General features: G+C 37.1%; 1 protein-coding gene across 7 annotated transcripts in view; it reads right to left on the bottom strand.

Annotated features, from left to right (window-relative positions):
* Window positions 1-544: 544 nt before the first annotated feature.
* ANKRD42 (ankyrin repeat domain 42) overlaps window positions 545-23148 on the bottom strand; it is a 108189-nt gene continuing 85585 nt past the window's right edge. For all 7 annotated transcript variants that reach the window (XM_074304574.1, XM_074304580.1, XM_074304576.1 and 4 more), the window contains 3 exons: window positions 21886-22012; window positions 6467-6611; window positions 545-948 (listed from right to left, as the gene is read on the bottom strand). In XM_074304574.1, the coding sequence (XP_074160675.1) occupies window positions 862-948; window positions 6467-6611; window positions 21886-22012 (359 nt within the window). In that variant the 3' untranslated portion in view covers window positions 545-861. The remainder of the gene's footprint in view (window positions 949-6466; window positions 6612-21885; window positions 22013-23148) is intronic.

Raw genomic sequence — 23148 nt, 5'->3', positions numbered from 1 at the left:
GCATTTTTTCTTTATTTTAGAAGATATGATTACATGTTATTCCTGGAAAATTAACAATAATTTCATGAAATGTGTAATACTACACTCTTTTCCAAAGTAAAAATGCTGTCTGTTATTTGAAACTTTGGCCCCATTTCTAAAAAATAATAAAAATAAAAGTTGTTTTTTTTTTTTAATGTAAAGGGTAGATGTCCTCTGAATGATGAGCAACTGGTATCAATAGCATATGAGAAGCAGACTAGCAAAAAGGAGAGGGCATATTATTTAAAATCCAGAGATATGGCTTTAAATCATATCTCAGGTATGATTTCTGTATTTAATTTCTATATTTAATCACTCTCAGAGTGATTTGCACTACTTATATCACAAAATTGTTCTGAGGAAAGAGCTTTGCAACACTATATAAATAAAATTTAGTTGTTATAATAGTACTGTTAATGAAATTATCTACATGGTAAAATTCATTAAGGAAAGCTTTTTTAAAAGTAAGAAACCTCTTCTGCAAGGTCATAGTAATTGTATGTTTAAAAAAAGAAACAATCACAAAAATTGGTTTATTTTACATTTTTGTAAAGCCAATTTTATTAACATATATAAATCTATTTTTAAGTCTTTGACATTGCCTAAGAAGATATCTGAAAAGTGCATGGGGATGTGAGGGGAAGAATGACACTACACTAATCTTATACTTTAAATTCTTTACAATAGTTCATTTATATTTTTGCTTTTTTCAGTCATGTAATAACACAGATCTTTGCCCTAGGGAAGAATACTGAGCAATGGGAGACATGTCAACTTAACATGAAATGGAATAATCAAATAGGTGGTTTTTTTTCCATTGAAAGTAGTGTCACTCACTGATTATCTTCTCAAAATTACTCCTCCAGAGGATGTGACCTTTTTTTTCACTTTTCTTTTATCTTTGTTTGAGTCAGAAGAGTCATCCTCCTATGTATAGTGGAAAAGATTTTAAATAAAGTTACTATTTTAATATAGACTTCCCTCTCCCATATCTCTTGTACCAAAATTTAATATTTAAAATATCTTTAATGATAACTTTTATAAATCACTTACTATGTGCATGGCACTATGCTAAGTACTTTACAATTATCTCATTTGATTGTCATAACAACCCTGGAAAATAGGTGCTGTTATTATGCCCATTTTACAGATGGGGAAACTGAGGCACATGTCCATGCTTACACAGCTAGTAAATGAGAAGTAGGATTTGAATTCATGTCTCTTCCCGACTCCAAGCATAGCACTATCTCCTCTGTGCCACCTGGTTGCCACTAAATAAATATTTAATTGGTGTACAAACCAAATACTACTTATACATATAATGTTATGCAGTTATATGTGTATATATAATACATACATATGTATATATATATGTAGAGAGAGAGAGAATAAATATAAGTTAAAGCAAGAAAAGAAAGGAGAGAGAGAGCCATTAGCAGTTGAGAGATGTAGTTATAATGTGATGTTTTGAGCTGCATCTTGAAAAACTTCTATGAGGCTAAGGTAAGGAAGAGGAAGCACAGAGAATGGGCATTGCATATTGATGCTCAAATGATATAGTACATGAGGAAAATAGAAAAGGCAAATTTGGGTGGACTATGAGTCTGAGGAGAGAGAGAATACGAATTATGTTAGAAAACAGACTAGACAGTGATGTGCTTTAAAACTCAATGATTCTAATGAGTAGAGGAATGACATGATCATATCTGAACTTAAGGACAATCACTATAAGACAGCTGTGTGAAGGAAAGACTGGAGTTGGGAGAGACTTAAAGGAGGGGAAATCAATTAAGAGGTTATTGCAATAGTCTAGGTGAAAGATGAAGAAGTCTGAATCAAAGGGTTGTTTTGTGGGAGCACAAGAGTTCTCGTGGAAATAGAAGTAGCAATGTTTGGCAACTGATTGGGTGTTTAGGATGGAGTAAAGAATCAAGTATTACATGACAAATATGAATTTTGGAAGGGAAGAGGTTTTGTGGGGAAAGGAAATAAGTTCAGTTTTTAACATGCTGAGTTTGAAACATCTCCAGAACATCCAGTATGAAATGTCCAGTAGAAAGCTGATGATGTGGGACTGAAGTAGCCCAGGGAAGAGACTGAGGATGAATATGTAGATCTGTAAGTTGTCTGCATGGAGAAGACAGTTAAACACAGGCATAGGAGAATAAGATAAGAAAAAAGAACAAAACCCTTAGTTGGGTCTTTGGAGATGACTCACAGTTAGGGGTTGTGATAAGGATGATAAATGAGCAAAGGAAACTGAGAAGGAGGGTCACACAAGTAGAAGAACGTGGAGAGAGCAGTATAATATTAAAAGAAAGTGGGGAGTCAATGATGTCAAATGAAGCAAAGAGGGAAATAAAAGCTAAAGATGAAAAAAAAAGCTTATCCAGTTTAGCAAATTAAAGATCCCTGGTAATTCTGGAGAGAATAGTTTCAGTCAAAGTGATGAGATAACATTCAAAGGCCAAAATGATGAGAAATTATAGTATATGGATAAAATGAAATATTACTGTGCATTAGTCTATTCAAACTCTGCCCCAGTCCTTCTTTTGAGCTCTCCAATTGCTTACTCAAACATATGACATACACTTCCATGTAAAAAATAATTTGTCCATATTAAGTTCCTTGAAATTGATCTTTGACATTGGCTCTTATATGTTAAATTTTCTATTGAATTCTATTGAATGAATGAAAATCTGCAACTTTATCGAATTTTTTTCATTAATATTATGGATAATTTGCTGGATATGATTTTTTGGCCTCAGGCTTTTTGATGCTAATATATATATATATATATATATATGATTTCAGGATTTGTGGTCTTTTTTTGTGGTTGCTGATAAGACCTGTACAATTCTAATTGCAGTTCCAGCATATCTGAATTGGGTTTTTTTGGTTTGTTTTTTGCAGAATTTTCTCTTTGAACTGGGGGTTTCAAAATTTAGAAATAATATTCCTATGTGTTTTCCACAAAGGATTTCTTTGAGGTGGTGGTCAGTGGATTTTTTTCTATTCTACTTACCTCTCATGTTCTATTACTCCAGCACAATTTTCTTAGATTATTTCTTGCATAATTGTGTCAAGGATCTTTTTTTGGTCACAGCTTTCTGGTAGTCTAATTATTCTTATATTTTTTCTTCTTGATCTGTTTTCCAGATCTGTTATTTTTTCTTGTTTCACATTCTGTTCTATTTTTTCATTCTTTATATTCTGTTTTGTTATTACTTGTTCTCTTATAGCATCATTGGTTTCCCCCTGCCCAATTCTAATTTTCAAGGAATTATTTTTTTCTTTAGATTGGTTAACTTTTTTTTTTCATAATCTTTCATAATTTTTCTTGATGGGTTTTTTTTATTACTTTTTAGGTTTTCCTCAATATCTTTCATTTGATTTTTTTTTTTTTTTTTTTTTTGAGTTCTAAAAATTCTCTCTGGGCAGAGAGACATTTAATGTTACTCTTTAGTGTAGAAGATTTTTTTTTTTACTTTAGTGTGCTTCTCCAAAGATTTGATTGGCTATAATTCCTTTCCTATTTCCACAGTAGGTTTTTATGGTTCCGTTCTTTTTTTGCCATTTCATTTTTTTAAAAAATGAGAAGTATTAGTCTAAGTACCTCTAATTATGTGGTGGGTAGAATGGTGCCTCTAGCTTCACTTTAGTTCTCCCCTCTGCTCTGGAAGCTTGAATCAAATCCACCTTTTGCAAATACCTTCAGTCAACAGAGTCCTTTCCCCACTATTTCTGCACTCACCTGATGTGCTGGTCTCTTCTCACCCAGGGTCCCATCTGTGCAGCACAGCTGGCCCTGGCATTCCTAATTACATTAAGGTTCATTCAGTCTTCTCAAACTCAGATCCCAACTCTATACACAGTCTGGGAAGATGAAACTTTCTGTGTTTCTTGCTGAGGCTCCAGCCACACCCAGCTCATCCCAGGGATCCCCACTAGGTATTTTTGTGGAGATGGCCTGGAGGTGTTATACTTTATATTGGTTAATCTCCAGCCTGAACTCCTTCTTCAGATCTTGAATTGTACCAGGAAAACCCATGTTTTGTGCCAAGTCTTCTTGGTCTTTCACCAGTCTGTGGTTCTGTTTGGGGGGGGGGGAGAAATCTGGAGAGTTTGAAATTTACTGATTACTCTGCCATCTTTCCAGAATCCTCCCCAAAGATAAAATATTTAATGCATCCTTTTCAGATCATCATGCAATAAAATTATTTTTCATTAAGGGCCAAGAAAACATAGATTAAATATTAATTGGAAAGCAAATAATCTAATCCTCAATAATGAATGGGTCAAAGAACAAAAAAACAAAAAAAAAAACAACCAATCATTTCATTAAAGAAAATTACAACAATCAAACATACCAAAATGTATGAGATGTAGTCAAAGCAGTAGTCACTTGAAAAACTATTTCTCTAAACACATATCAATAAAATTGGAAATCAATGAAATGTTCATGCAACTAAAAAAACTAGAAAAATAATATATTAAAAATCACCAGTTAAGCAACAAATTAAAAAATTTTAAATCCAAAGAGGAGATTAATCAGTTTGAAAGAAAAACATTAAACTTATAGATGAGACAGAATTTAATCTTATAAAACAAACAGCAAAATAGTAATTTGATTCTTTTAAAAATAAAAGCAAATTACCAGTATTAAAAATGAAAAGGGCCATTTTATCACGGAATGAAGCAATTATTAGTATCTATTATGATCAATTATATGAATCTAAGCATTTAAGTGAAATGGATGAATCTTTATATAAATTGCTCAGATTAACAAAAAAAAGAAATAAAATACGTAAAGAACCCTCTCTTAGAAAAAGAAATCAAGCCAAAACTTTTCCCAAAAAAAAAAAAAAAAATTACCTGGATAAGATAAATTCACAACTGAACTCTACCAAATACGTAAAGAACAATCAATTCAAATACTATATAAACTATTTGGAAAAACAGGCAAAGAAGTTCTAACAAATTCATTTAATAACATAAATATGGTACTGATACCTAAATAATGAGGAGTAAAAACAGAGAAAGAAAATTACAGACCAATTTTCCTAATGAATATTGACACAAATTTAAAAAAAAATACTTTCCCTTTTTGTTCTGATTTCTTTCACAACATGACAAATATGGAAATATGTGTAATGATTATACATGTATAATCTATATCAGATTGCTTGCTGTCTTGGGGAGAGGAGAGGTAAGGAAAGGAGGGGGAAAAATTGGAACTCAAAATCTTACAAAAATGAATGTGGAAAACCATTTTTATGTGTAATTGAAAAAAAAAAAAAAGCAAGTTTTCTTAAAAAGGTCTCATTTCTCAAATATATAGAGACCTGAGTCAAACTTATAAGGACACAAGTATTCCCTAAATGATAAAAGGTCAGAGAATATAAGCAGGCAGTTTTCAGAAGAAATCAAAGCTATCTCCAATAATATGATAAAATGCTTTAAATCAGTATTGATTACAGGAATGCAAATTAAAACATCTTTGAGGTATCAACTCACACCTATCAGATTGGCTAATATCAGCTATGTTGGAAGCAATATGGAAAAAAAATGAGAAAATTATGCTTTGTTGGTGGAGTTGTAAACTGATCCAACTATTCTGGAGAGCAATTTGGAACTGTCCATATTCTTTGACCCAGCAATACTACTACTAGATTTGCATCTCAAAGAGATAGAAAATAAATGAAAACAAAAAAAAAAAAAAAATGAAAAGAAAAGAAAAGGACTTATTTGTACAAAAATATTTCTAGTGGCTCTTTTTATAGTGGCAAAGAATTGCAAATTGAGGGAATGTTCATCAATTGAAGAATAGCTAAATAAGTTGTGGTATATGATTGTGATGGGATACTATTGTACTATCTAAGAAATGAAAAGCAGGATCCTTTCAGAAAAAGTTGGAAAGATTTATATAAACTAATGCAAAGTCATATAAGCAGAACCAGGAAAACATTGAACACAGTATCAACTATGAATGACTTAACTATTCTTGGTAATATAATGACCAAAGACAATTACAAAGTGTTCATAATGAAAAATGGTATCCACCTCTCCAAAAAAAGAACTTATAAAGTCTGAATGGAGTTCAAAGCATACTTTTTCTTTTTTACTTTTCTTTATTTTTATTCAGTTGGGTTTTTTTGGGGGGGGTTCTCTATTTTCTTTCACAATGTGGATAATGTGGAAATATGTTTTACATGATTGCACCATATATAATCTATATCAAGTTGTTTGCCTTCTCAAGGAGAAGGCAGAGGAGAAAGTGAATTTGGAACTCAAAAAGTTTTTAAATAACTGTTATAAGTTGTTTTTATATGTAATTGGAATAAAGAAAAAATATAAAACCCCAGAAAATCTTGTTACTGTGTCATGACAGTGATTTTTACCGAAAGTAAGATGGGAAATAAGCATGAGGTCAATGTGAGCTCACCACAGAAACAGCACTGGTGAGGGGAATTTGATCGACAGAGGTTCGATGATGACTGACTTCTGCTCGGAATTCATCTAGTTGAAATTCCAATTTCTCTCTACGTAATCGTTCACCTTCTAGCTGGGCCTGCAGCTCTTTGATCATCCTGTCCAAAATACGAACAAAAAAAATTTATTTCTACAGTTACCACACAACTATACATGTGTGAGAAAGACAGGGACATTAAATGGAGGTAGCAGAAAGGCAGGCCAAAGGTTGCCAACTGCTTATCTCCCACAGTACTGTTAACCATTTCCTTAAGGTAAGTTTCTGCATATTTTTATTATCATGTACCTATTTTACATGGCAAAGCTCATGAACTTCTTCTGATAATGTTTTGAAATGTTTGGAAAAAAAATATGTAGGATCATAAAGGAAACTAAGGATATTGAAATACAGTTATTAAAAAAATTTTTAAACAAGTTTACAAATCTAATAGTTCTTCAGAAACCTCTGCCATGACAATTATCACCCAAACTCCACAATAACTGGTATAACTTAGGTGCTGATCAGGGTACAATGAGGGGCAAAAGGAATTTGTTTGCTATAATCCAATGAGGAAGAAGTTGCAAAATTTTAAGTGTTGAAAGGGAGAAAACCCTACTATACCATACTCAATAAATCATCATCCAGGGTAGTTTGAAAGACCTCCAATGAGAGACAACTTGCTCCATGAGCAGTACATTTCACTTTTAGATAACTCTTTTCATTAGAAAGTTCTTCTTAAAATCAAGGAAGTCAGAGGATATGTGTTTAATCCTGCTTACTTTCTGTGTGACCCAGAACAAATCACTTAATGTTCCCAGGATACAAAAACCAAAATCAAGTCTCCCTTGGGGGGTGGGAAGGGAAGAAAGTCAGTATGTACATATTTAAAAACATATACAAAATAAATATAAAATTTTAGGGGGGAGAACTAACAGCTGTAGGAAACAGGAAAAGGGCACTTGAATAAACCTTAGAAAGAAGTTAGGAATTGGACAAAGTCATACAGTGAAGCAAAGCCTCATAATATGGCATGGGAGACAATCTGTGCAAAGGGTCTGTATTTCAAGAATATCAGTTATATATAAAATGGATTAGATAGGAGAGACTTGAAGAAAACTAATTAGGAAGCATGTAATAATAGTCTAGGTCGGGGGCAGCTGGGGGGCAGCTAGGTGGCAGCTAGGAGGTGTAGTGGATAAAGTACCAGCCCTGAAGTCAGGAGGACCTAAGTTCAAATCTGGCCTCAGACACTTAATATTTCCTGGCTGTGTGAGACTGGGCAAGTCATTTAACCCCAATTGGTTAATTGCCCAATTGCCTAGCAAAAAATAATAATAATAATAATAGTCCAGGTGGCAGGTGATAAGGGTCTGAACCAAAATAATGTTCATTTTAGTAGAGAAAAAAGAACATGAAAATGTCTAAGAGGTAGAATCAATAAGACTGGCAACTTACTGAATAGTGAGATGAGGCAAAGCAATAAGTAAAATGACCCTGAAACTATTAACCTGAGTGACGAGATGGATGGTTGGAGTCTCTAACAAAAATATGATTTTTAGATAAAGATAACGAATTCTGTTTTGGAAATGCTGAATCTGGGATGCCTGTATGAAGTTGGAAATCTCAGAAAAGAGAATTGAAGACTAAATTAGATTGAGTCTGCCAAGCTCTTTTTGGATCTTTTTGTTTATTGTTGAGCATGTGAGCCATCACTCAGCCTGCAATGGAACAGTATCTCTGAAGCTAATCCCTATACTTAGCTGACAAAAAAAAAAAAAAAAAAAAAAAAAAAAAAAAAAGTTGCACTGACAACTGTCAAGACCTTTTTGTTCTTTCTCAATGTTACCCCAACCCATAAAGGAATGCCAGTTCCCCATATTCTGTTGTTAGAACAAGATATATATGTCTTGAGTTGCATGGTCCCCCTTATAGGGTTTTTGTTTGACCATCTGCAAGCAAAATCAAATGATATCACTTATCACTCTGTTCTCACAAACCTCACCACTCCCTTTTGATCTACGTTCGATCCAACAGATCCATCAAGAAGCATATATCCAAGTGTTTAGAGATAGAATGCAAAAAATGCTGTAATCCTTATTGCTCAAAAATTTTATATTCTATATACAAATATAAAAGTATAGACTGTTATAATGTATGCATATAGTATATGTATGTATGGAGAGAAAGAAGAGAAAATGGGAGAGGGGAACAGAGAAAGAATAGACAGATGGCAGGATGTAAATTCTTTCAGGGTAGGGACTGTTTGATTTTGGTTTTTATATTAACAGGAACATGAAGTGATTTGTCTAGGGTCACACAAGGAGTAAGCAGGATTTAAGAAAAAAAAGATTCTATGAGGAAGAAATAAGGAAGAGGGAAGGAAACTAGCGTGCCTATATGCCTGGCACTGTGTTAAATACTTTCACAAATATTATCTGAGTCACTAAGTCCTCACAATTACCCAGAGAAATAAGATGCTATTATTATCCCGATTTTACAGATGAGAAATCTGAGGCAAAGAGGTACAGAAACTCACTCAGAGTCATACGACTCATAAGTTTCTTAGGCAGAATTTAATCTAAGGTCTTCCTGATCCCAGGCCTAGAGCTTAACCCATTGTACCACCCAGCTGCCTCATTCCAAGAAGTGATGGAGTGTCATGTAGGAAGAACAGAAAGCAGGCTAGTTTAACTGAACTATAGTATATGGAAAAGGGAATAATACATAATGAAGTTGAAAAGATAGGTTGGGACCAAATTGTGAAAGGTTTTAAATGCCAAATAAGAGATTCTCTCTCAGGGATAAGAGGAATTAAATAAAGGGTAACCTGGTGAGATAAGCACTCAAGAAAAATCACTTTGATAGTTAGGTGGATAATACATTGGTTGCAGTTGGGAGAGCTTGAGTTAGGAAGATTAAGAGCTCATTGTTACAGTCTTAAATGAAAAATGATAAATGCCCCTACTAAGAAGATAATTGTGTGAATGAAGAGGAAGAGAGACAACATTCAAGAGACGTGATGCAGGCACAACTTGGCAACAGATTGGTCATGAGGGATGAAAGGGAGAAATCAAGGATGACACTGAGATTTCAAACTCAAGTGACCAGGAAAATCATGACACCCTCAACAATAATAGGGAATTTGGGGAAAGGGGAGAGTGAGGGAGAGCAAAATAATGAGTTCTGTTTTGAACTAGTATACTATGTTTGAAATTTCTAAGAGGTGACATGAGAATGGAGTTCTAAAAGAGAGTTTGGGAAGAACATATAATTATGTGAAGCATCTGCACAGAAATGATAAAAACTCATGAGATCTATAAAGTCATCAAGATAGTCCAAGATAGACTTGGAGAAAACCACTAGTCAGAGATCAGGACACGGATGAAGACTCAGCTAGTAGACAAAGAAGGTGCAGTTAGACAGGAAGAAAGAGAACCAAGAGAGAATAGTATCATGAAAACCTGGAGAGGATACAATACAGGAGGAGAAGATGATCCACAGCAAGAAGCACAAGATCAAGAAGGATGTGAACAAAAGAAAAAAAATCTCACATTTGGCAATTCTGATTTGTGACTGAAACTAATCTCACCAAGATGATCAGCTCACTAATAAATTCACTGGCTTTTTCTCAGTCTTCATTCTGCCTGAACTCTCCTGATATTATCTTCCATCTACAATTCCTGGACATGCTTTCCTTCTTCAGCTTCTATATCACTGCTTCCTGTTCTCTTCTGCCCTACTAACCAGTCTTCCCCAGGCTTTCTTAAATATGCATCTTCAGCAGGGAGCCATTCTCAGGCTCTCTGTCTTGTCCTCTCCCACCCCTTTTCCCCAATATTCCTTGGAGATAACCTTCCATTTATACTTCATATAATCTATAAATACAATTCCTTGTGTGTTGTCTCTTCCATCCCCACCTCCTTGAGTATAAGGGCTGTTTGGTTTCCTTTTTTTGTATTTCTACCATTCAGAACAGTACCTGGCACATGCTAAGTGCTTAGCAAACACCTTTTGACTGCTGACTGTGACTGCATATTATTCCCTTCATGAATAGTTCAGTCTAATCAATCTGGCCTTCTTACTGATCCCCACACACAAAACCTTCCATCTCCCATCTTCGAATTTTCTTCCTCATGCTTCATTACTTTGGTCTTCTTCAAAGTTCGGCTCAAAATAACTCAGGCAGTTGCCTCAGCAAAAAAATAAAAATAAAAATAACTCAGGCAGTTGGGTGGCACACTGTGAGAAATGGATGGGGATTTTGTTTCCATAGTTATGAAAATTGAATTAGAGAAATAAAACAAATTAGACAATTGAACTCCACAAAAAAAAGTAATCTGGGGTTGAAGTTTTAGATTTAAACCAGAGCTCTCTGAACTTTGCCTCCTCTTATCTTCCTCCTTAAGAATGTAAGCTTCTTGGGAACAGCTACTAGCTATATAATGAAAGATGGAGATTCACCTTCTGTAATTTCTTTAAGATCCAATTAAAGGAGCTTTGGGATGGGGACTTGCACTTCAGAATAGTGTTCTGCTTCAGTTTCCCTGAATTATTCTGCACCCCACTTCCTGGCCATTAGAACTGAATTAAGGCTGCGGAGCTCTGGCCACTCTGGCATTACAAAAGTCATAAAACTACAGATGTTTTTCTCGAATACTTAGATGGCATTCCCTTTCTGGTCTCAGACTTCCTATCTCCTGCTCGACCATTTTCTTGACCCTCAATCTGTCACAATTACAAAGTTATGGTCCTTCCTGGAATTTCCACTCACCCAGTGCTTTGCATCCCCCCTCCCACCTTTGCCTCCGTTTCTCTGATCGCTGGAGCCCTATAAAAGTCTCTAGAATTACTTGCTTGTTGCTGGGTGCTTTGAGACAAGTGGCATCCAGCTGGTTGGCTATGGCTAGTATAGCTTTGCTAGTCCAAATTCTACACTATTAAAATATTAAAAACCTTAATCTCTGTCTTGCCTCAGTTTCTCTGGCATTACAATAGGAAATAAAGCACTGACTTTGCTGTTTCAAACTAACTACTAGGCACCCGTTCTTTCAAGAATGTAAAATAAATCTTTCCTGCATTCATCAGTAAGTCAGTAGAATTGTTGGCAAGATATTTTATTTCTTCAACAGTGAATAGAGTAAAAGCTCTGGAAAATGAAGAGTTCAAATTCTGTCTCAGATGCATATTAGTTAGCTGTGTGTGAACCTAAGCAAACCACTTAAATTTCTATCTCAGTTTCCTCAAACTGTAAAAATCAGGTAGGTAAGTGGAGATAGGAAAGATACCATCTATCTCCTAGAATTATTGTGAGGATAAAATGAGATGATATTTAAAATGAATTCACCATAGTAACTAACATATATGCCAATAATGTTTGATAAATGTTTCTTTCCTTTCTCAAAAAACATTTCCTACATCAGACCCACTTAATTACAATATCTGTTAATGCATCCAACAAAATATGTATTTTTTTTTGTCATATCTATAGCACAAGTGGGTCCATAAAATTCCTTGAATCAATTAACCCGGTTGCCTCCTAGTTCACAGTGCCTCAAGCAAGTTTCTAAGAACACAAGTTTCAGAGCAGGTTTGTATATGTGCATTAAACTAATGAAATCCTTCTCAGTCCCCACCATTATCCATCTCTCAGTTGCTAAACTTGGGTGTTTATGCAAGGCTCCCTTAAAATTCCTCCTTCCTACTACCCCTTTCTCCACTGGACATCTCCACTTGAATGTTCCATGGACATTCAAATTCAACAAGTCAAAAGCAGAACCTGTGATCTTCTTCCCTAAACAAACACCTCTCTCCTCCAAACTTCCTTTACTTCAGCTGAAGGGAACTGGTCACACAGGCTTCTGCCCTTTATTCACAGGTGAAAATGACTATGCCCATCTTCCCTCCTCTGTTCATATGCAGCCAGTTATCAAGACTTATCGCTTTTGTTTTCATGCCATCTTGTAGATACAAGATGGTAATTCTTTTTAACCATACAGCCAGTCCCCTCATTTGGGCATTCATCACTTATAACCTAGACTCTATCTCTAGCCAACCAATTGATTCCCTTGCTTCTAGCTTCCCCACTCTCTAATTCACTTGGCTGGCAAAATAATCTTTCTCAAGCACGAGTTTGGCAAGCACAGCAGGCATGCCAGCCTCATTGAAAGCAGCAGAATAGTAAGGAATGGATCTGACTGGATGCAGTATTTCTCAGTTTTGAGACTAAATCACATGATCCCTATTCCCAGGGCTGGGAGATCAGGCCTTGGACTCTGGGTCCAAGAAAGACCCTGGGAAGTCTAAAAGGTCAGACAGGAAGTGGCAGGAAGTTACAGGAAGTAATGTGACCTGTGGGAAGCAGACAACATTGGTAACCATTGGCCAAGGATGTTTCGGTCTTTTAGTCTATCCAATGAAAAAGCTTGGGTCTTTTACTTTTTAAATCTTGGACAAGTTGGAAACTGGCCAGGTTCACGAGCACATGGTGGGAGCTGGGATGGCTCCGGTGTGTGTCTGGCTCTCCCTGCAGTGACTAAATAAATGCTTTCTCTTTGTACCTGAAGATGTCTCTGATTAGCTAATTTGGGAAAGGGGGTCAAGCACCCATCCCACACAGTAACTCAAGGAAGAAAGAGAAGGCAGCATTGTCCAAGCAAGCCAAACCACTGCCATCACCTTGACCACTGCCTCCCTTTAGGCCCTAATAAGGACAGCCAAAAGCCTTGAATTCTAGAGCTTTGGAAATTAGCAGTGCTTCTGGCCTGTGCCCTCAGCCATCATCCTGGGAAGCAGCCCTCCTGGAGGGCTAGCCTCGAAACTGCTCCTGCAGGTACCCCAGTTGTTAATGAAAACACAAAAAAGAAAGTTTTTGCTACCAAATTTCTTTAAAATGTCAAATGATTCAGTATCAGAAAATGATCTCTTTATCAATCAAAATGACATTAAAGAATAAATATTAACATGTACTTTGTTGCTGCATCTTGCTGGGCTTTTCTACCTGCCTCATATATGAAACCTTCTATGAGAAATCGATGGAATTTGTTCGTTTCCACAATTGTGAAAGCTGAATTGGAGAAATGGAGAAACTTGAATTGGGAGGGCTGAAACTCACAGGGACATAGGAGGGTGGTCTGGAGTGGAGGTTATTTCCCCCCAAAGAATGTAAGAATGTAAACTCCTTAGGGGTAGGGACTGGGTTTTGTAATCTGGGCTGGTGGCTGGAGATTTGAAAAGGATCTTTAGTTCTTTGCTCCCTGCTCTCCACTGTTAACTTTCCCTTCTAGAAAGGAAGCTCCTTGGGGGCAAGGATTGAGTGGGAAACACTCTGCCCTGTTATATTTGATAGCTTCCGGCTTTCTTATCTCACATTTTTAGAAACTCCAGCCAATGGGAAAAGGAGCCAGGGGGTTGGGGAGAGGGGCTTGTATTAAGGGAAAAAAAGAGAATGTCCCTTGCTTGTGATAGGGGTAAAACTGTGAATCCTTTAATTTGTAAAAAGCTGTGTCCCCTTTGATCTGTAAAGAAGGGAGATTCAAAACCACCTTTTTGCAGCAGTCCTAAGTAGTATGCTTTGCCCCTTGGCATAGCTGCCTGCCAGGACTCCTGTCCATTGTGAAGAGACCCTCTTCTCAGTGCCAACAAACTTCCTGTTTTGCCACTAATATTTTGGGTTCCTGAATTCTTTCACGTTGAACCTGCTCTGACCAGAAGGGGATTCCCACCACTCTCTGCACTGCCCCTAGAACAGCATCATTTCTCTCAGGGACACCTGAATGAGAACACCTGAATTCTCTGACAAAAGAACCCTTTATTCAGGGTCTCTAGAGATGTATACAGATGGACACGGAGGTATAGAATTGAAAAAAAAAAACAAAAAACTAAGTCTTTTTTTTTTTTTTTTTTTTTTGGCAAAATGGGACAAACACCTCTGCTTCTAAGAATATTTCCTTGGGCAGAGACAAATTTAGCCTGAAAGATCTCAAAACTGGAAATCTTAAATTAAAACAGCATTGTAGGATGCTACTTAAATTTGCTGGAAGGAGATCAAACTCCCTCTTTCCACCCCTCTAGAGACAAAGGAGCCTCCCTTTGCTTCCCTATGCACTCCTAAATCCCTTTCAGAACAGGACCTTATGTCTGGCAATATCTCTCTCACCTGAACTAAATCCTAAGACTTCCAGCTTTTTTTCTCCTCCTCAGGATGCTGATTCTAATCTCTCCCAGACTGAAGAGAAGCTTGGCCATTACTCTAAGGACCCCATGCAGCCTTTTGAGGGGTCCAAGGCCAACATCCTCCTTGATCTGCCCTGGGGAGATGTTAAACAACCTGCCCAAATATATGGAGGAAGCTGCAGAAGCCAGATTTTTGTCCCTAAAATTTCTCCCTAAAATACAGCTATTGGGGAGTCTTTAATGATAGGAATCAGGTTGAAGCCAAGGAGAGAGGCCACAGGATTAAAGCGAGATTTGGAGAAAAGTCCCTATTCTCTGCTGCTATTTCCAGGAACCATGAAGGTCCATGCTTTAAACTCCCCAGTCATTGTCCTGAGTTCAAGCATGAGGAGTAGAGGAGAGATTACTCACAGGGGTCAAGTGTATCCCCAGTGCCCTGCCCTCCAGCAGGAGTTTGGGGCTTGGTCAAACTCCCCCTTGCTCAGTTCCAACACGACATCAACAACTGAACCCCCAGATATGGCCAGTAAGACCACTGAATTTCTTTCTCCTTCACTCTCTATCTGGCACCATTCCCCCCCATAGAGTAGGCTGTCTTGAGACTTCTCTGACTCGCCAGCTTGGTAACTTATCATTTAAATGGTTGTTTCCTGTTGCCTTATTGGAGCATGATTTAATGGTGGTATTGGGGACCCAATTTTCTCTTCTCAGACCTCCAGATAACTTTTTTATACAGGAACTTTTAGTTAGAAAGTTAGGAGATCTTGAGAAGCTTACCAGCACACTTGTCTTGACTTGAAGTCTTGACAGGTAGGGCCACCAATCCCAGACCATTCATCTATCTCTTAAAACTAAACTCGATTTCCCTGGGATGGCCCTCCTGCCTCAAAACTAACTTTGGGAGGGTCATTAGAGGTTTTAACCCCCCGGGGTTCAGAGCATTTTAGAAGCCTCAGGACATCAGTAGTTTGGTGGGAGACTTAATAAATATCAGGGTCTCCTACCTGATCTGATTCTCTGGGCATGTCACACTCTTAATTCTGCTCCCTGACACCTCCCAACCAGGAGAAATTATCCATAATTGTGAAACCCAGAAGGCTGAATTCATTGCCCTAACCAGAGCTTTGGAACTGGGGAAGGGAATGAGAGTGAACATCTATACAGACTCCTAATATGTTTTTCATATTTTGCATGCTCACCATACTATCTGCAAAGAAAGGGGTCTGTTGATATCAAAGAATTCTTCCATTAAACACGCAGGAGAAATCCTGCAGCTTTTGCAAGCTGTCCACGAACCCAGAGAGGTTTCAGTCATATTTTACATAGGATCCCAGAAGGGAGATTTGCTTTAGGCCAAAGGAAATGGGCTTGCAGATTTATCGGCTAAAGTTGCTGCCCATTTACCCCTGACTATGGCACCTTTAATCCCTCAACTCCCTGATTCTTATATCCCTTCCTATAGTTCACATGAAAAAACCCTTTTTCTTTCTGATTGGTTTCATTAGGCCTGCCCAATTTGTTCCCAAGTGAATCCTGAGGGAGCTGTTAAACCTCCCCATCTCCTGCAGCCGGTTCAGAAAAGGGACACATACCCAGGTGGAGACTGGCAAATAGACTTTACCTCCCTTGCAATGGGTTCCAAACTGCTTTTGTTATCTTAATGCTTTTCTCTGTAGGACTGAAAAGGCCCTGAAGGCATCAAGGCACTAGCTAAACCTGCCTAAGCTCCTTGCAGAGAGACAAGCAGTCCAGCTTTTACTTCTCAGGCTTCAAACTGCTATTTTCAACTGCCCTTCAGCCTGCAGATCATGGGACCATGCCGTTGCTGCTGTCTTCAGATTTCACACTGTCCCTCCTGGCTTGAAACACCTCCCCCCAGCATCTCTACGACCCTAGTCAGCTTGAAATAGCTACAGAAGTCTGAGACTTTTCCCCCTTTATCCCAAATGAATTTGGGAGTAACTGCTTGAGGGGAAGATGAAGGAGGATAAAACTGTGTCTCCTTTAATCTGTAAAAGCCATGTACCCTTTGATCTGTAAAGAAGGAAGATTTGGAATCTCAGGCCCTCCTAGGAAGCATATCTCCCCAGACAAGTTAAGTGGCGTCATTCAACTGGGCTTTTCTAAGGCAAATCACCACCCCATCCCCCTCATTGGTAGCTAGAGCCCATTCGGGAAGCCTTCAAAGTGATTTTCATTCAAGTAGGAGATCTGAGTCTGATACTGAGTGTCTTGAAACTCCAAGTCTCTAGGCCTGGGGGTATTGGCTTTCTTTTCAACTGGGAGCCTTAGCCTCTGACTCCTATAAAAGGGCAATTCAAAACTCCACCTTTTTGCAGCAGTCCTAAGTAGTATGCTTTGCCCCTTGGCATAGCTGCCTGCCTGGACTTCTGTCCGCTGTGAGGAAACCTTCTTCTCAGTACTAATAAACTTCCTTTTTGCCTGTCTAATATTTCAAGTTCGTGAATTCTTTCAGGTTGAATCTGAGCCGACCAGAAGGGGATTCCCACCACCACTCTGCACTGCCACTAACCACATCACTTGTGTGTATGTCTCTCAAACCACACTTTGTGTGTCAGAAACTACCCCTTTCTCATGAGAAAGAAAGAATTTTTTTCTTGCACTCATACTTGGTCGCTACCATCTCATCCATTTCCATATATATTGTCTCCCCCATTACAATACGAGCTCCTTGAGAACAAAGACTTCCTTACCTTTCTATTTGTACCTCCAGTACATTTTACATAGTAAGAAGCCTAGTAAAATTCTTTATTCATTCATACATCTAATGTAAAGTGATTCTGTGGTCCTCTGATGTTGGGAGGCTTCTGTTCTAATGGATTAGTGGTCCTGGGTCTTCTAGTTTTGGAATCTGCCTCAGGAAACTACCTAATCTATTTGATTCTGACCGCTTCTTAGCTAGATAGCTTCTGACCTCTGGAAACTCCCATAGATCAAACTCCTGAGACTACAGTGAATAAAACCATCCCTCAATCTAGACACTACAGCCTTGGCTATAGAACTGACATGATAAAATCCCTAGCCCTTGAACCACAGAATTAGCATATCTATAATTGAAAGCTATATATTAATATCTTTTTGTTTCAGTTTCTTTACTGAATTCCCTTACAATTCAGTTCACCTAGTAATGTGATACACTACTTTCAGTAAAACTTAGCCCCTTGACTAGGAGATGGGTTCAAGCCTGCAAATTCTTTTGAGAAACCTGGCAAAATGGGTCTAGGACTTTTGAAATCCCCCCTTCTCCACATCAACACATCCATGCATTCATTTGTTTCACTCCCTTATTTAAAAATCTTCACTTTCTTCCTATTTCTCCAAGTATAAAATCCAAATTCCTCTTCCTAGTATTTAAAGTCCTCTGCCTTTCCAGAATTATACACTCTGCTTTTGTTCATTCTCTCCAATTCCAACCACATCGGGCCTTCTCCAAACTCCATATTCTATCTCCCACTTCAGTTCCTTTGGTTAACTTATAACCTATGTCTAGAATTCATTCTCTTCTTGATGTAATATGATTTTGTGGTCCCCTGATTTTAGGGGGCCTTTTGTTCTAACAATAAATCAGTAATCCTAAATCTTCTGGCTTTGGAGTCTGCTTTAGGGACTTCTCACACTTCCAATTTAAAAATAACATTCTGTTTGATTCTGAATGGACCATTCCTCAATTCATTGATGACTTTCAAATAGCTTCTGGCCTCAGGATAGTCCCAAGGACCAAACTCCAGAGACAATAAAGATAATCTTTTCAGAGGTAATCAAATTCTGGAGACCACCCCGGAGCCTTAGATTAGCATGTCAATGATAGAAGCTGGATAAATGAACCTCCTCTGCTGAATTCTCTTAGAATTCAGTTTGCTTGTAATAGCGTTTTAATTACAATAAACTTTGCTCCTTGGCTAAGAAAATAGGTTAAAGTCTGCAAATTTTTTTGAGATACCTCAACATTAGTGTGATCACCAAACTTTTGGGGTTCCTTTCCCAATCTCAACATTCTCATCTAGAGACTTTTTAGAATCTTTAGATCCCTTCAAGGTTTATCTAGATATCACCTCCCTCTCAAAGCCTTTCTCAATCCCTCCAGATTTTAGGGTCCTCTTTATCTACAAATTTCCACCTATTTATTTGTCCTTGTACATGTTGCATACTTCATCTTCCTCCACCCTTCACACCTCCAAAAATGTAAGCTGCTTGAAGGCAGAGCCAGTTTCATTTTTGTATTCATATCCCCAGTGCCCACATAATGGACACTTAATATTTGCTGAAATATTTGAATCAGAATCAGAAGTTACATTTAGATGTTCAAATATTTGTTTTTGTACAACTGGATATAAGGAACCTTTACCTTAAAGACTGATTGCTGTCATTAGTATAAGGAAAAAATGCAAACAGAATAGATTCAAGAGAGAAACCAAAGCTTTTCAGGGGCCATTACTGGTATAATACAAAGTAACTCTTTAAAAAAAAAAAAAAAGAGAGAGAGATTGCTACTCTGCATGGACAAAAAAAAAAAAAAAAAAAATTCCTCTGAAAATTATTTACATCATGCTCTAAATTGCTATTATAGAGAAATGCAAATTAAATGAGTTATCACCTCACACCTATCAAATTGGCTAATATGGCAAAAAGGGAAAATGATGGATGTCATAGATGATGTGGAAAAACTCTTGGTGGAGTTATGAACTGATCCAATCATTCTGGAGATCAATTTGGAACTATTCCCAATGGGATATAAACTGTGCATACTGCTTCTAGGTCTATATCCCAAGGACATAAAAAGGGGGGTGGGGAAGGATCTATTTGTTAAAAAAAATATTCATAACACTTCTTTCTGTAGTGGCTAAGATTTGGAAATCAAAAGGATGCCCATCAAATGGGGAATGGCTAAACAAGCTGTGACATGTGATTGTAATGGAATATTATTGTGCTGACAAGCAGGATAGTTTTAGAAAAATCTAGAAAGACAGACATGAACTGATGCTGAATGAAGTAAATAGAACCAGAATATTGTATGCAGTAACAGTAATATTATTCGATGAAGAATTGGGAATGACTTAGCTATTCTCAGCAATACAATAATCCAAAAGAATCCAAAGGACTAATGATGGAGCATACCATCCTCTAAAGGAAGAACTGATATTGTTTGAATATAAACAAGTATGCTATTTTTTACTTTCTTTAATTTTTCATTCTTTTTCTTTTATTCTAGTCTTCTCATACAAAATAATATAGAAATGTTTTACGTGATTATAAATCTATAGCATATCTTCCTTTTGGAGGAGGGGGAAGAAAAGAGATAAAATTTGGAGCGCAAAACTTAAAAAAAAAAATGTTAAAAAATTGTTTTGACATGTAATTGGAAGAAAAATAAAATACATACACATATATATACATAAATATATATATATATATATATATATATACGCACACACACTCACACATATTAAAAAAAAACTATTTGCATCACATCACTATAACTTCATCAGTAATATTATAGTCAAGGGCAAGATAGCACAACACTGGTCTTTTGAGTCAGAGATCCAAAATCTTAGTTCCACCACTGGGTAACTTCACCTATGAGTGAACCTAACTATGCTTCTATAGAAAATGACATACTTTAGAGCATTGTTGTAAAGCAAGTACCTTGTAAACCTTAAAGTGCCATATAAATATGAACTATTAATATCATTCCATTAAAGCAGGGATTCTCAAACTACAGCCTGTGGGCCCGATGCGGCTGGCTGAGGATATTTATGCAGCCCTTCAGGTTATGGCAAATGGGCTGAGGGGCAGAGACAGAGTGTGAGCTTTTGTTTTTACTATAGTCTGGCCCTCCAACAGTCTGAGGGACAGTGAACTGGCCCCCTACTCAAAAAGTTTGAGGACCACTGCATTAAAGTCTATCAAAAACTTAATAAATCTAAAAATAAAAGTCTGATTTTATGTTTTTTTTTAAAAATCAAGATAAATTGATATCTATGTACATCATCTAAGAAAATACTCCATCTGTGTTTAATACCTTGTAAAGCTTCCCATTTGATACCAGGATCATATTGGAAACACTGCCAACACCCATAATGAGCATTTGCTAAGTAGAAAGAGATTTCTCTGAGCAGGAAAAGAGTCCCTTCCAAAATAGTCTGAAAGGCCCTGCAGCCCTACCTCCCACCCCCAAATATTTCTTCTTCCAGCTTCCTCAGATATGAATCTTCATAATTAGTGAAGTAGTTCAGACTTTTGTCTTATTTTAAAATGAAAATATTCCTTGATGAATGAACTCCTTATTAATAATTTAAATTTTATGTGAGTGTGTCAGTTTCCTTTTTGAAAACCTATTTGACAGCAGAAAGACCTAGGAGGTTATCAGAAGACTCAGGAAGAGTAAGTAACACTAAAGGTAGGAAAGGATTTAGAAAGGGCAAAGTGGGGTGGGGAAGAGGCCTTAAAACCATCCAGCTTGGTTTACCAAGGTTTGTGTTAAAAGAAACCATGTTCTCCCCCAGAAGAATGGAAAGTGCTAAGCCATGGACCTTGTAAGCTCTCGATCCTGCCCACACTCTTATCTAAAAGAGAGGTGGGCAAGTTAGTAGTGGGAGGAAAGACTCGCTGCTCTTGCAGGATCATTATTCTCATGTTCTAATAGCAACAGTCAGAATCTTAGCATTAGAACTGCCCAGATATAGATCATCTGCATTAAGAAGTCTGAAACTCCATTATATCATAAATTAATGGGAGAGGAAGGGCAAGCAGTGAACCACAGGACAGAGAATGCAAGAAGGGCTAAACAATGAGAAATGAGGACCATGGCAGAGAAGAGGAAAGGTCAGAGATAAAGCACTGCTGGCATCATCCCTTTTTTTGGGGGGGGAGGAGAGTGGGAAGAGAAGTGGCTGGAAGATTGGGGTAGATCTCTGGTTATGAGGTAGGCATTCCATGGTCACTGCACAAGGGTCTCGTATATCCTTGTCAATCAAACTGAAGTGAGACCCTGCTATCTTACAGCTTAAAGTTAGCTGGGTTCTGGAAAAATATCAGATTCCTTTTTTTTTTTTTAGAAGTGTGAGGAAATATAAAGAATTAAAACTAATGCAATTTTAGTAGGTACAGAGAAAAATTGCTTGTCAACAACTCCTCAACTAATATTTGGGAAAGGTATGTAAAAACTTTTTTTAATGATTAATCCCCCCTAGGGACATTACCTTTCAGACTCTTGATCTTCTCTCTTCTGTTTTATGTCTTCTTCTGATATTCCTCCCAGATGTTTATAGTTACTTTCAGCAATTTCTAGAAGATGCCTCAATTCTACAACCTTCTCATAAGCTCTCACTGCAAAACAAATGTGGTGTGATCTTGATTAGGTAAGATCCAAATGCTCTTCTTTAGAATGTTATTTTGCCTGGTATGCATCTCTCCTTTATAACAAATGGAGATCTGTGCACAGTGGAGGAACTAAATGCAGATGAAAGATTAAGGTCAAGTGGTATTGAGTTTGCTAGATCAAGAATTCTGGGATGTTGGATAATTCAATTATTGTGTTACTATCATTAATATATACTACTAATTGTTAGTGTTTTCAGTGTAATGAAAGAGAAAAGAGGAAAGGATACTTGGTGCTAAGATAAATAAAAATCCCTGCCTATTACCACCTTTCTTGTATTCCCCAGTCCTCAGGCAGTAAAGAATTGCTCCCTCAAATAGCACTCTACTTTTCACATCTCACTGAGTACCATCATCTATATGTGTCCCCCATTCTAGATGTCATTCTGATATCTGAAAATGCAATAGAAGTGGCCCTGGGTTTTCAAAAGCTATACCAATGTGGCAGAAATTCTGATATGCTAAGTGCATACGTAGCAGAAAGTTTGACACTAAGCTGCAATTTTTTCATTATGGTAATGACATAGAGATATAAAACAACTTTCAGGCCTATATGCCCACCCTTCCATTTCCACCATGATACTGGCAAAGAGATGTGTAAAAGGGGATAACAAGTTTCTAGATCATCTGTAACATTAACTTCTGACCCTGTAAATGTGAGCTCTTTTGTCTAATAACAAACTGATGCTATGTTACTAAAAGGCCCAATAGCACATATATTACTACTATACTAATATCTTCACTACTATAAGTCAAACCAGAAAACAATTAAGGACCTTGCAACTAAGCGGAAGGATGGTTTATTTTGTCACTTGGAAAGGTAAATAAAAGATCTTGCAGAGTAAGTTACTTTAAATTTTATGATTCATTTGATCTCTTGCCTCTCTGTGCTTATGATGGGGATAAGAAAAAAAGATCAAAACAACTGAATCCCATACCATCAACATCTTTTAACCAAATTCTCCAAAGCAACTCTATACACAGACATATAAACTTGTAAGTAATAACATCAATGCAAAAATGAGTCCAGGAAGGGACATGAAAAAATTAGCTTGTAAGAAGTCAACCTTAAACTAATTAGAACA

The sequence above is a fragment of the Sminthopsis crassicaudata genome, chromosome 3 (genome assembly GCF_048593235.1).
Source record: "Sminthopsis crassicaudata isolate SCR6 chromosome 3, ASM4859323v1, whole genome shotgun sequence".
Taxonomy (NCBI): domain Eukaryota; kingdom Metazoa; phylum Chordata; class Mammalia; order Dasyuromorphia; family Dasyuridae; genus Sminthopsis; species Sminthopsis crassicaudata.
Note: the sequence above shows the minus strand (reverse complement) of the source record. Positions and strands in the feature narration are given on the sequence as shown.